The sequence below is a fragment of the Musa acuminata genome, chromosome BXJ1-7 (assembly GCF_036884655.1).
Source record: "Musa acuminata AAA Group cultivar baxijiao chromosome BXJ1-7, Cavendish_Baxijiao_AAA, whole genome shotgun sequence".
In the NCBI taxonomy this organism is placed as follows: Eukaryota; Viridiplantae; Streptophyta; class Magnoliopsida; order Zingiberales; family Musaceae; genus Musa; species Musa acuminata.
The window spans coordinates 8,945,188-8,958,807 of record NC_088333.1 but is presented as its reverse complement, the minus strand read 5'-3'; the positions used below and the strand labels follow the sequence as shown (position 1 = coordinate 8,958,807).

Genomic DNA, 13,620 nt, shown 5'->3' with positions numbered 1-13,620 from the left:
CACTCGACAGAATCCATGATCACCTTTGCATACACATCAAGATGAACACATCTTGATCAAGAAAATTGACATTTTGATCAAGATAAGCTTCGGACTGCACAAGACACTCTATAAACAATGTAGTGTGCACATACGTGTTGCATACACATGATCAAGAAGCTTGACATTTTCCCTTGGCGAAAAGATATACAGTCCATCTTCCCTGAATTAAAAGCCTCTTAAGTAAAAGTACAAGAATCAAAGGAAAGACCCATGAAAGAGGTTTTAAGATAGGTGGAAACATGGTTTAGAAATAGTAACTAGCAAAGACAGAGGTATATGTTAGGACTCTAGCTTGGAGAGTCCTAATTGAGAGGGACATTCATGTAAAAGTGTTAGGACTCTAGCTAGGAGAGTCCTAATTGAGAGGGACATTCTGTTAGGACTCTAGCTAGGAGAGTCCTAATTGAGAGGGGCATTCAAGTAGGAGGTGTTTTCTTAGAGAAGAATTAGGAGTTGTAAAGGAATAGGAGTCTTGACTATGAGTCCTACTAGGAGTTGGTTAGAAGTAAGAGTCCTAAGTAGGAGTCCTATTATGAGTTAGGGTTTAGAAGCCCTATAAATAGCCATGTATTCCTTCTCTTTTGATAAGCAATAGATGAATCTTTTCTGCAGCCTTTGAGCAGCAACTTGGAGGGAGGAACCCCTATAGAGTTCCAAGGAGGCCGATCCCCTAAAGAGATCAACCCCAAGTTTAGAATCTGCAAGGGTTCTAACACCTGGTATCAGAGCAGCGTTCTTGGCGTCTCGCTGCCCTTCCACAGCCATCCATCAACCCTCTACAACCATCCAAAGCAATTCCCACAATTTCTTAAAAGATCGTCACCGAATTCCGTCATCATCTCCACCACCACGGATCATCCTTTGATCTCCCCGTGAATTGCAACAGGTTCTGGTTTCCTACCTTACTGCTGCTGCAATTTAGTTATCCTTATTCGAAAATCCAAAAAAAAAAAAAATTCGTTCCTATATTGTTGCATAAACTTTTCGTCACAAAGTTTTCATCTCTACGACGAAAGATACATTGCAGAATTCCAACCGCATAGCACCATCTGTTTGATCTTGCTACTGTGCTTTTTCTATCCAAATTTCTACGAAATTTTTATGACATCTTTGACACTTCTTAATAGTGGATTTCCCTTTGGTTTCATCAAAAAATTCTCAATATAAACTACTGATCTTTTATGTCCAATCTGCTGCACTTGAATTGCAGAATTCAAGCCGCATAGCACATCTGTTTGATCTTGCTACTATGCTTTTTCTATCCAAATTTCTACGAAATTTTTATGACATCTTTGACACTTCTTAACAGTAGATTTCCCTTTGGTTTCATCAAAAAATTCTCAATATAAACTACTGATCTTTTATGTCCAATCTGCTGCACTTGAAAATCTATGCTGTAGAAAATTTCAGCTGCATATCGTTGCCTTAACCCATCTATTTGCAATCTTTTTTGAATGAAATTTCTTATACACTTCATAGATCATCTTGGCTTCCATCTAAGATTGATCTATTAAGAAATTCATCTCTAAAAACGATTTTATGTTGCTGCAAATTTTTATCGTAACCCGCTGAAATTTTTCGACGATAATTCTGCAATTGCAACTTGCACCAATTTCCTTGCTGTTATACTGCCGAAATTTTCTTGATTAAATTAGATATCCTTGCTGTCATATAAACTGTGATTTTGCTATCAATTCCCTCCTCAATTCTCTCAAGTTTTTGGTGGAAATTACGTCGAGAAACCGTTGTTTCTTCGACGACAATTCTACTCTTACAAGATAGCACATACTTGCTGCAACTTCCACGGATTTCTGTCAAACCTTTGCTACCATCTACCACAGATCCAAAACTTTCAACCACAGCCCTAAAACTCTACTAAACCACACCCTCAAACTGCACCCAAAACTGCCACAAAACAAGCCTAAATCGTAGCCTACATCCACCAATCCACCAACCCTTTTGACCATCACTTCTCTCAACCTATACATGCCTTTAACCTAACAACAAAAGAGAGATCTTAACATCATAGATTTGGAGGCATATATTATGGCATCTAAGGAGGTAATCAATGCTAAATTCGAAGCCTTGGAGGCGCGAATGGAGGATAAGATTCGGATGCTCTTTACCGAACTCAGATTGGGCCGACCACTAAGCCCGAAGAAATCACATCAAGGAGAGAGCTTTGCCCAATCACACCAACCCCAAAGATATGACTTCCAAGAGAGGGGAAGCTCTATGACCAACCCCAACTATCCATGCATAAGAGTGGACTTCCCTAGATGGGAAGAAGGAGACCCGATTGGTTGAATCTCGCGCGCGGAGCGATATTTTCGGTACCACAAAACCGCGGATGTATCTATGATGAAAATTGCAGCTATACATCATGAAGGGGATGCTATACAGTGGTTTGACTGGTTTGAACATACTTATGGAGTCCTTTCATGGCGACAATTCAAAGAAGGACTGCTGATTCGCTTCAGACCAACCGATTACGAGAATATTGACGAACAACTAGCAAAGATCCAACAAACCTCCACCATTCAGGAGTACCAAACCAGGTTTGAAAGGTTATCTAATCAAACTCATGATTGGTCACAAAAATAGCTATTGTGGACCTTCATTGAGGGCTTGAAGCCGGAGATCCGAGGAGAAGTTAAAGCGCGACAACCGTATACGCTTATGGTAGCCATCTCTTTCGCACGACATCAAGAGGAGCAATTGAACCATGAAGCTCGGAGGACTAGGGTCTCTCCTCAACTAGTAATATTGAAGCCCTTAGCCCCCCCTACTGTCGACCAAGTCCCTACACTAAAGAGGTTAACAAGAGAAGAGCTTCGGGAGCGATATGCGAAGGGGTTATGTTGGCATTGTGACGAGCCGTGGAGCCGTGAGCATCGCTGTAGTAAAGGGGGACTTCTTATGATTGAACCGACAGAAGAAGAGGTCATTGAACATCCAAAAGAGAGCCTTGAACATGAAGAAGATACAGAAGAAGAGCCACAACCGACCGAAGTTATGGTACATACACTAGCTAGCTACTCAAACCCTCAAACGATGAAAATTGGAGGCCTTCTCAAACAACAACCAATCACTGTTCTCATCGACACGGGCAGTACTACTAACTTCCTAAATAGTAAGCTTGTTGTTCGGATATCATTACCTATCGAGAATCGCTGCAGGTTTGATGTTAAGGTCACCGATGGACGGATTTTGAATTGTGATCATAGGCGCTTGCAGGAGAAACTATTGCTGTAGGACCAAGAGATAATTGCAGATTTCTTCCTTCTCCCTCTTAACAATCATGAGGCCATGCTCAGAATTAAATGGTTGACGACATTAGGTGATGTTTCTTGGAATTTTATGCAACTAATTATGAAATTTTGTAGTAAAGAGAAACAGGTGATACTGCACGGGAAACGTGAGGGCGACGTAACGATTATTTGCACACAACAAATGGAGAAGGTTTTGTATAAAGCATGCAGCGGATTCTTGGTACAACTCGAGCAACAAACAAAGGGAGAGCTAATAGAATTTAACGATTCAAACCTACATCCTTTGCTTGCTGAATTTTTAGATATATTTATGGAACCGTGCAACCTACCTCTTACCCGTCGGCATGATCATTGTTTAATGATTCTTCCAAGCAAATCTCCAGCAAATACTCAGCCATATCAGTATCCACATCTCCAAAAGGATGAAATAGAAAGGATTATAAAAGAGATGCTCGAAACAGGAGTTATTCGGCCAAGTTGCAGCCCCTACTCTTCACTGGTGCTACTTGTACGTAAGAAGGACGGAACATGGCGAATATGCATTAATTACCGAGCTCTCAATGGCATAACCATCAAGGACAAATACCTTATTCCAATAGCATATGAATTACTAGATGAAAGGGAGCACAAATCTTTACAAAGCTGGACCTTTGATCCGGGTATCATCAAATATGAGTGTGCAAAGAAGACATACCGAAAACCACCTTTTGAACACACAACAACCCTTACGAATTTTTGCTTTCTTCAACAGAAGGTGGAATATCTTAGGAATATCATATCAGAGGAAGGTGTGAAAGTGGACCCCTTCAAAATTGAAGTAATGCAAAACTGGCCTACCCCCAGGAACGTAAAATTGCTACATGGCTTTTTGGGTTTAACAGGCTACTATTGCAAGTTCGTGAAAAACTATGGCGATATCAGTCCACCACTTACTTCCTTACTGAAAAAAGATGTCTTCCAATGGTCGGATAGAGCCTCCGTTGCCTTCGACAAACTTAAGGCAGCCATGACGACGACGCTAGTGCTAACACTACCATATTTTAACCGACCCTTCGTTATTGAGGCCGACACATCTGGAGTCAGAATTGGAGCCATTCTCATGCAAGATGGCCAACCACTCGCATACACTAGCAAGGCATTATCTCACTCCCATCAAAATAAGTCAACATATGATAAGGAGATGCTTGCCATTATGCGTGCAGCAACGAGGTGGAGATCCTACTTGATTGGTCGACGATTTCAAAATAAAACCGACCATAAAAGCCTCAAGTACTTTTTGGAGCAAAAGATATCATCCCCTAAGCAGCAAAAATGGGTAACAAAACTTCTTAGATTTGATTTTGAAATAACTTACAAAAAGGGGAAAGAGAATGTTATTGCAGATGCGCTTTCGCAGCTACCCGAGCAAGTTGAAGTTTCGGCCGTTTCACTTCCGACCAGTGACTTCCTTGAGGATATTAAGATGGAATGGCAGGAAGATTCAGATACTAGTAAGATTATTAAAAAAATAAAGGAAGCACCAAGCCCCATGACTCATTACAATCGGGACTCAAAAGAATTATGCTATAAGGGTACTAAATTGAAAAAGAGTACAACATATCATCCACAAACCAACAGCCAGACGAAAGTTTTAAATAGGTGCTTGGAGACAACCCAAAGCCACCCACCAAATATGACTACCCAAAGAGAACTCCAGACCCAGCCAAGTCCCATTATTGATCGACGGATTGTGACTCGACGACGACGACCCACTAATGAAGTGCTAATAAAGTGGGCGAATCTACCAATAGAAGATGCCACTTGGGAGAACTATGACGACTTGAAGATCAAATTCTCAGAATTCACGAATCATCAGCCTCGAGGACAAAGCTGATTTGAAGAGGACGGGTCTGTTAGGACTCTAGCTTGGAGAGTCCTAATTGAGAGGGACATTCATGTAAAAGTGTTAGGACTCTAGCTAGGAGAGTCCTAATTGAGAGGGACATTCTGTTGGGACTCTAGCTAGGAAAGTCCTAATTGAGAGAGGCATTCAAGTAGGAGGTGTTTTCTTAGAGAAGAATTAGGAGTTGTAAGGGAATAGGAGTCTTGACTATGAGTCATACTAGGAGTTGATTAGAAGTAAGAATCTTAAGTAGGAGTCCTGAGTTAGGGTTTAGAAGCCCTATAAATAGCCATGTATTTCTTCTCTTTTGATAAGCAATAGATGAATCTTTTCTTTCTGCAGACTTTGAGCAGCAACTTGGAGGAAGGAACCCCTATAGAGTTCCAAGGAGGCTGATCCCCTAAAGAGATCAACCCCAAGTTTAGAATATGCAAGGTTCTAACAGTATAATACGTTCACTTTCCCTGCCGAATCCCGCCCACATTGTTCCGACAAGCTCGGCGTAGCAACTCCAGCAACAACAGACGCCTCCCCTCTCACCAAGCCTGCTTTCTTGGATCTCTCCGAGCGCAGACTTTCTCGATCGCGGATTCTGACAGATTGCCAGAGATCAAGAATCAAGAACCGCCGAGACAGTCAAGATTAGGGTTCTTCCAAAAGAACCAAAGAAGAATTTGAACCCATCCGAAAGAATCATACAAGAACGGCCAAGAAATCGAATTCGGAGGAGGAAAGGGGGAGGGGACAAAGGATTAGGATCCGGGGGAAATCACCAGGAGCGGAGATCCCGCACTTGAAGCCGGCGAAGATCCGATCGACGCCATCCTTCGGATCGGAAACCATCTGGTGTACCATCGATCCCTCCACCTCCTCCCCACTCTCCCCGCGAGACGCGACCAAACAAACGACGGCTCTTCCGCTTCTTTAACCCTGACGAGCGAGCGCGGGAAAGTATGTCGACTTGGGATCCGCTGAAACCGAGTCGGATCAATAAGCCAATGGGCCGGCCATTATGCATCACGTGTGGGCCACGGTCCGTCGATCAAGTTCAGGATCTCCGTCCATCAAGATCAGCAATGGTGCAAGTACGAACCACCTAGTAAAAGCAGTGTTACCGCTGCCGATCTCTCTCGTGGTGAGATCCAACTCGGTGGATTTCCTTCTTGTCCAGGCCTGCATATGGTGGATGCATGTGTGCTGTACCTCCACAAAGATAATTGAGTACATACCAGCATGACGAGGACCGTATTCTATTCCGATCCCCTTCACGACGCAGATTAGAATATGTGCTTGTCCTCTTTTATCTTTCTTTTATCGAGATCATGCAATCCCAAACTTGGCATTAGTACAAACCACACATGTTAGAGATGATAAATCAACTCTTGTCGTACCGCATCTGAGAAGAAATGATCAAGCATCGGATGCAGGGGTGGTGGTGTTTCGTTTCATTTTACCTGACAGGGAGAGCTTCTCAGCAGTGTGTGGTTGCAGAGATTAATGGTGTTCGACATGGGGTAAGGGTGCGTGCATCTCTCTACAGTGTGGAGATAAGATGGAGCTCCCAAATGGAGGAAAAAGAAGCATGCAGTTGGTCAACTCCTGCACTGAGTTTGACAGCTACCCAGATTCAAAGAGTATCGAACGATCTGTGCCATTTTTGGCCTCAGGTAGAATCGTTGTTGGCTGGCTAGAAGCTTTCGGAGGTCTGCTGCAAGCACGCATTTCAGATTGGCTAATGGCTACATGCTTTCCTAATTTATTCCGTCCACGGATTGGCTGTGCAATTCTAGTGCACGAGGACCAGCAGAATCAGCTTGGTGCAGGGCTTTTAATTCCCAGTGAACCCATGAGAGAGGAAGGGGATGATGGAGTCCCCTAATTTTATCTCATATCAACGACGAGTTGAGACTCGAATGGACTTCCAGAGACCAGATGTATGTATTATCCCATCATCGATAGGGACTCGAAACACTCACAAGAATCGGTACAGGGGATTGCAATTTCCATGAAATGGCACTTGCTGTCAGAAGTCAAACCATCCACCGGACTGTATTCCATGTAAAAGGAGCACACGTTTTTCTTGGGTGCTCACGTCTTCATCAGAGCTACATGAATGCCTGCGCCCACCGTCAGCCGATGCTGCCCCATCAATCATAGGAGGCATGCTTCACCTGCTGCGAGAAGCGGAGTTGCACAGCAAACGTAAAGAAATCACTGTTGGTCAGCTGGGTTTTGGTTGTAATCTGCAAGAGTCAGGACAGAGTGGATGGAGGCTGTCACTTCCAAAGCCCCGAGCGACGTCGGTGCAAGCTCACTGTGGCAAGCAGCAGCACCGGAAGGAAAAAAGCTAAATCGCTTTTATCTTTTGACATTATAAGATGGGCAAGAATTATCCTGTGAAAAGTTCATGTTGATTTCCCTCGGAAAAGAAGTGAAATCATGGAGAAAACGCTGCAGAGCTTGCAATAATAGATGCAGACTCGAAGGCCTTCGGCTGTTGAAGTCATAAAGGAAATAGACAAGTTGTAGGGGATGGAACTAATGCTTAGATATTGTGCACGAACAGTCGCCTACTGGACACACAGTACAGACTGGTTTCTTAGTCGAGCTTTGGTCAGTACAGAGTGAAAGGTGAATCCACCCTGCACCAACAGTCTAATGAACAGGGCATGCAGATGCAGGCGGCATATGGTTTGGCTGATTTCTGTGGAAGTAATAACAGCCACTTTGGTATGATCAGATCAGTGCCGGTGAACGTCCTCCGGCGAGATTATCTCGTCGAAGAGATGCCTGTTTTTGCATCACAACAAATCATATCATGGTTCCCAAAGTTACAGACAGGGATGAGGTTGCCGTCCCAAAGGTCTTAAAGACGATAATTAAAATCACATCTGCCGAGCTACACAAAAGCAATCTACCTTTAATCAATCTCGACACACTTGGAACACAATTCTTCTGCAAAATGACACACGGAGAGAGGTACCCTCCGGAACAGAAAGCATAGCCAAAAATTGCCTCACAGAAAGAGACAACAGCCGCGTGCCCTTGTCTTGTTCTTTTCACCTCGGAGAACAACCAGCAGTAAAAAGTGGACGGGCCCGCCTAACCGGGATGCTTGATTGATTCCAGCCAGCGGCGGAGAAGATTGGAAGACGGAGAAAGCAAAGCTTTTGAAGACATTCTCCCAACCCTTTCTTCTTTTGTTATCCTCCTGGACTTGCTCCATCAGCCAGTTCAACAGCTCGAGCTTCATGCACAGAAAAGAATCACTCATGTTGGGTGGTGGGTTGCTGGGTCCATATCAACTGACTGCTTTAATCTTGACCCCTCTGACCCGGATGCATTCGCCTTGTATGATTGGTTGTGATTGAGCGGTCGTTTTCCCTTCTTTTGGAAGAACACTCGATGCTCGGCTCTGGAGAGGACCATCAGGAGAAAAAGCTGTGGTGGCTGATCTTCCCACAGTCATCCAAGGAACTGTTTCAGAGTAAGCAGTGAAGAGGCTGGCGACAGCTTCAATCTCAACTTGTCAAGGATGAGCCCGATGTGAAGAATTTCCATGTTTAGCTTCAGGAACTCGGCTTACGTGCCGTGCCGGCATGGCACGATGGAAGGATCAAGGGAAGGAGTTGAATCTTTTATACACAGGTCTGGTCCTCAGTGACCAAGGAAATTAAACTGGAAACCAATGAGGTAATGTTCAGAGAGCTCAGTCAGAGAATAGACTGCAGAAATACAAGAAAAGAATAGAAGCCAAGCCAACCTCATGCTGCAACTCACACAAGATAAACAGTGATTAGTGTCGATTAGTAAACCTAGGTCAGGAAAGTTAGGTCTAATAAAGTACCACACCATGAGCCACTAGACAACAGATGCAGGCAGATTGGTTGCCCACCATCTGAGTTCTAAAAGAAATGCATAAAAGAACTAAGCCCTCATCCTCCAAAAAGCTGCAACCATGTAGATGAAAGAAAAAAAAGTATAATTTTTTAAACTAAGAATTATTGGCCAAACCAAAGCCTAACTTGTGCTGATGAAAGGAACGTGTTGTCACTAACTTTCATGCGATATTGTCATGGCACACCAATAGCGCGATGATGAAATCATTAGTAGATTAAGACACATCCATCACCAAACCAGAAGAATCCAACTACTCAAAAAAGTCAGTGCCATTATTGAAGATCTCACACTACTAACCATAGAACAGTCAAAACAAATAGAAAAAGGAACAGTGTCCTCTTCAGTTCAAGCAAGAGGTTCTTGGAGTGTTTATTACCAATCAAATAACCTGAACACCGAAAACTTCAACAAAAAAACCTTCTTAAGAAACAATAAACCTTCCATTAGTGACTTGGAAATCCTGAAAAATGAGAAGAAATGTTCAAGGTTTCACATTTTACCTCAATTCTCTGATAGCACAAGGGAATGAAACCCAAAGATGACAGTATCGTTTCGTTTTCAAGAATAGAGAGAATATGAACAACCTGAAGGGTACATTTTGCATCTGCCGTGAATCTGAAACCCCGCGAAGCAGCCTGTCATCTTTCTCTTGTGATCATCACATAATTGCAGGAATAATTGTGTTCACATGATTTCCTGGTGAAACAAAACTAGCAGTGCTTTTCTCCACCATTAGATATATTCTTCTGCTTCTATCTCACTGCATTGGTAGAGCATGCGATTGTAAAGAATCCTCGATCGCATAGGTAACCCAGAAGCCCAGACATAAGGAAGGGAAAAAAGGCGATTAAAAAATGGAACTATCTCCTCTTTGTGTATGTTGCATGAGTACCATCCGGTGAGTTACGAAAACTACCCACCAAATTCACACTCTGCTTGATTGCATCCAAGGCTCCTCCGATTGGAAATAAGCTCCCCATCCAAACCTACAAATAGAAATAACTACTTCATCTCCCGAGTATCTCCACCGACAGTGAAAAATCACAAGATCTTAACGAATGACGGCACATCATCCCTCGGCCCTACGAGAGACCGGTACAAGTATAACTTCTCCACTGCATCACCATCAAGCTCCTTATTTTGGTCCCCAAACACTTCCACCACTAAGCGAGGTAGCCTCTGAGCCACTTCCTTGCAACCCCTCAGGGACAACTTGCATGAGTTCATCCACAAGAACCTCATGTTGTAGTAATGGTGGATCCCAGAGAGCAGGCCTGCATCCCCGAAAGGGCTATCCCTGATCTCGAGCTTCTGCAGTTTGTGGCACCCTTCGAGAACATACCTCAAACTCAAGTCACTATTCCCAGCAAATGCCACAGAGAGAGTCCGAACCAACTTCCCATACTTTGCAATGTACTCGAAAACCTTGTCCGTTAGAAGGCCAGACACAGCAAGCCTAGTGAGCTTCTTGCAGTTCATGACAATAGCTCCAAAACCCTCATCCATAGGCTCCCCGGTGATGTGATCCGGACGGTGGCGGCCCATGATGCAAAGACGGAACACCACAAGGTCCTGGCAATTCTTGGACATGGTCACAACGGCAGCATTTGTCATTCGTTGGCAGAAGTACAGGATCGAGCGAAGCTTCTGACAGCCCTCTGAAATCGCCACAAGGCCAGCATCAGACACAGCACTCTCGGAATCCTCGGTGGCTTCAAAAGGGAACACTCTCAACTCACGGAGATGCTTGCACGTCTTGGCTGCGGCTCGTAGACCCTCATCGCCTACCGTGTCAAGAACCTGAGCAGATTTCAAAACAAATAAACAAACAGAACACAGTTGAATTGAGCTACATGGCATCTCAAAGGAAGGTATGGATACCCAGAAGGTCTGGAGGTTGTGGCATCGGAGGATGACAGGCTTGAGCTGCTCGGCTGTGGTCATGGCATAGCTTAGGTTGAGGGAGACGAGGCCGGCGCAGACCGGGTAGATGGCCGGGAGGTACTCGGGCGCCACCATTCGGAATCCCGAGAGGCAAACAAGCGACTTGGAAGCGACGAAGGATGACTCCAGCTCGGCCACGTCTAGCTCTGCCGCACCATCGGCGACAGGCACCGTCTCGAAGGAGCCACTGCCCAGGTGGGTGAGCTGCGGCGCTCGCACCATGAGGCAGCGCAGCTGGCCAACCGAGACATGCTGGTTCACCCGCAGCCTCCGGAGGGAGGGCGAGCGAGCAACCAGCGCCTCCAAGGCTGCAAAGTTGACCGGGCAATTAACGCATTCGAAGGAGAGCGACTCCAAAGGGGTGTCCGTCTCCGGGAACCTCGAAATCCAATCCACCACCTCCTCGTCCTCGTCCTCCACATCGTTCTCTATCAGATCCAACACTCTCAGGTTCCTACAGACAACTCACGACCATCAATCTCCCATCGGCAAACAAGAAGAATTCCACACCTCCAATCTTCGTAATTGGAGGCCTGATTACAGTCAAGTAAGACAATCTATTAGGGGGTATGGTGTTTCCGATTAAGGCAATATATGTAATGTCTGGAGAGGGGGGAGAAAGCAAACCTGCAGAGCTCAGCGACGGCGGCGAGGCCGGGGGTGCCGAAGCCGTCACAGCATATGAGAGTGAGGTCGCGGAAGGAGGAGAAGGAGCGGGCAAGGAGGGCGAGGTCGGCGTCGGAGACGGTCATGCGCTTGAGGCAGACGCGCTCGAGCCAGGGGTAGGCGGCGGCCATGGCGGCCACCCAGGGGGAGAAGCGGGCGCCCCAGCCGACGGGGACGAGATTGAAGTCCGCGAAGCGGGGGCGGCCCTTGAGGACCAGCGCCCGGGCGCAGCGGAACCGGCCGAGGGCGCGGGCCGGGGACACCGCGTAGCAGTTGCCGATGAAAAGCTCAAGCCGGGTCCGCGCCTCGGCGCGGTACCAGGACCGGCACACCAGCGACGACGCGTTCCGGTCCCGGCGGCACGGCAGGAACTGCAGCACGTTCTCCAGGACGTTCTCAAGCACCTGGCCGGAGAAGGGAGGCGGCTGATCGACCCGCCCTCTGACGCACCGGTTCTTGAAGGGGGACGAGGCAGACGTCCCGCTCCCTCCTCCGCGGCTGCTGCTGCTGCTGCTGCCCCCCTGACCGGGAGACCACCTCCTCGTCTCTTCGTCCTTCTCCTCTCCATCACAGTCCTCCGTCATCCCCGCAGAAGAAGAAAGACAAAAGTCTTGTAGGATTCGGACGGTGGGAAGACAAACAATGAATGATGAGGATGAAATCTGAGGAGAATAGAAGCACAGAAGGAACAGAAAACAAAAGAAGAAAAGGTCTGAAGAGGAGGAGAAAAGAAAGAAAAAGGAAGGAGATAGGGAAGATGGAAGGGGTAGGGGGAGGGGATGTGTGATTGGTGTGGGTTGGTCTATTTATTTTGTCTTGCTCACATCTCAGGCTAAGGGATGATGAGTCTCAGGCTCAGACTCAGACTCCACACCACTGTCTGTGCCTCCAAGCGTTGGGATTCTCCATGCTCCTCCTCTCACACAGTGCCATACCCCCAAACAAACAAACAAAGGCAAGGAAAAAAAACTCTCGAGTCACACAGTGACACTTTTCCTGCATGTGAGGTGCGTGTTATTTTACTGAGCAATGGCTTCTGCTTAGATTCATAAGCGATGGGGAGGGCGTCTGTCTTAACAGTGATCCACTTTGGATTTGTTTATCTGCAGACTGCCCAAAGCACGAACCACTTGTTGTTTGGCTGCTTCTTGGATTTGCTGAGGGTTAAGCCTCCTGTCGAGGCATCGACTTCCTCTTGTTTAGTCTGAATCCAGGTCTGATTGGAATAACAAGCAAGAGTGGGTGGAGTATGGAGGAATAAATCTCAAGTCTGACTCACTTCTCTCTCTCTCTCTCTCTCTCTCTCTCTCTCTAGTCCTGCCGACCATTTTCTTTTTATCATCAGAAGCATTAATTGGGTAGACCTCTCTCTCTCTCTCTCTCTATTTTCTCTCTTGAATCTTCTTCTAATCTAAACCCATCTCCTTGTCTTCAATCTGTCATTTACAAGTAATAGGCACCATGAAGAGGACAAATCTTCTTATTATTGGTTTTTGGAAGAATATATCTTCCCCACACCAGCTTTATTGTCATTTTCAATGATCTTGAGTTGTCCTATGTATGACTTATTCCAATATGAAACCTTTTCCTCTGTTTTCTTTTGATTGGGGAATGGTGAATATAAAAATAGATCATGGAATTGAAGACTGCATTCTCGAGCTTCCTTTTTTTTCCTATGTTACACTGTGATAGTCTTCTCGACTTTTCTTATCAGAAATTGATGGAGCAAATCTTTTGCTAATGGATGCAGTTTCCACTGGTAGCATTGTCAAAAGAATACATCTCATTTGTCCTCCATTTTTGCTATCATTTCTCCTCCACTTGGGTGTGTGTGTGTGAAGAGAGTTCCCAACAGTGATCAGCTGGCAAGAAGTAGAAGTGAGGCCTGTCTTCTCCCACCTCACTGTCATCTGA

General features: G+C 45.5%; 1 protein-coding gene across 5 annotated transcripts; it reads right to left on the bottom strand.

Annotated features, from left to right (window-relative positions):
- Positions 1 to 8,045: 8,045 nt before the first annotated feature.
- LOC103991433 (F-box protein FBX14) lies at positions 8,046 to 12,556 on the bottom strand. 5 transcript variants are annotated; one of them, XR_672215.3, is made up of 4 exons: positions 11,668 to 12,556; positions 10,978 to 11,494; positions 9,597 to 10,896; positions 8,046 to 8,965 (listed from the first exon to the last, which is right to left on the bottom strand). XR_672215.3 is itself a non-coding variant. In XM_009410896.3 (3 exons), the coding sequence occupies exons 1-3, from the start codon at positions 12,288 to 12,290 to the stop codon at positions 10,138 to 10,140; spliced, it is 1,899 nt and encodes a 632-aa protein (XP_009409171.2). In that variant the 5' UTR covers positions 12,291 to 12,556; the 3' UTR covers positions 8,046 to 10,137. The 5 variants fall into 5 exon arrangements, 1 of the variants encoding a protein (XP_009409171.2); XR_672216.3 differs by having other exon boundaries at positions 8,046 to 8,874; XR_010515043.1 differs by having other exon boundaries at positions 9,681 to 10,896.
- Positions 12,557 to 13,620: the final 1,064 nt, after the last annotated feature.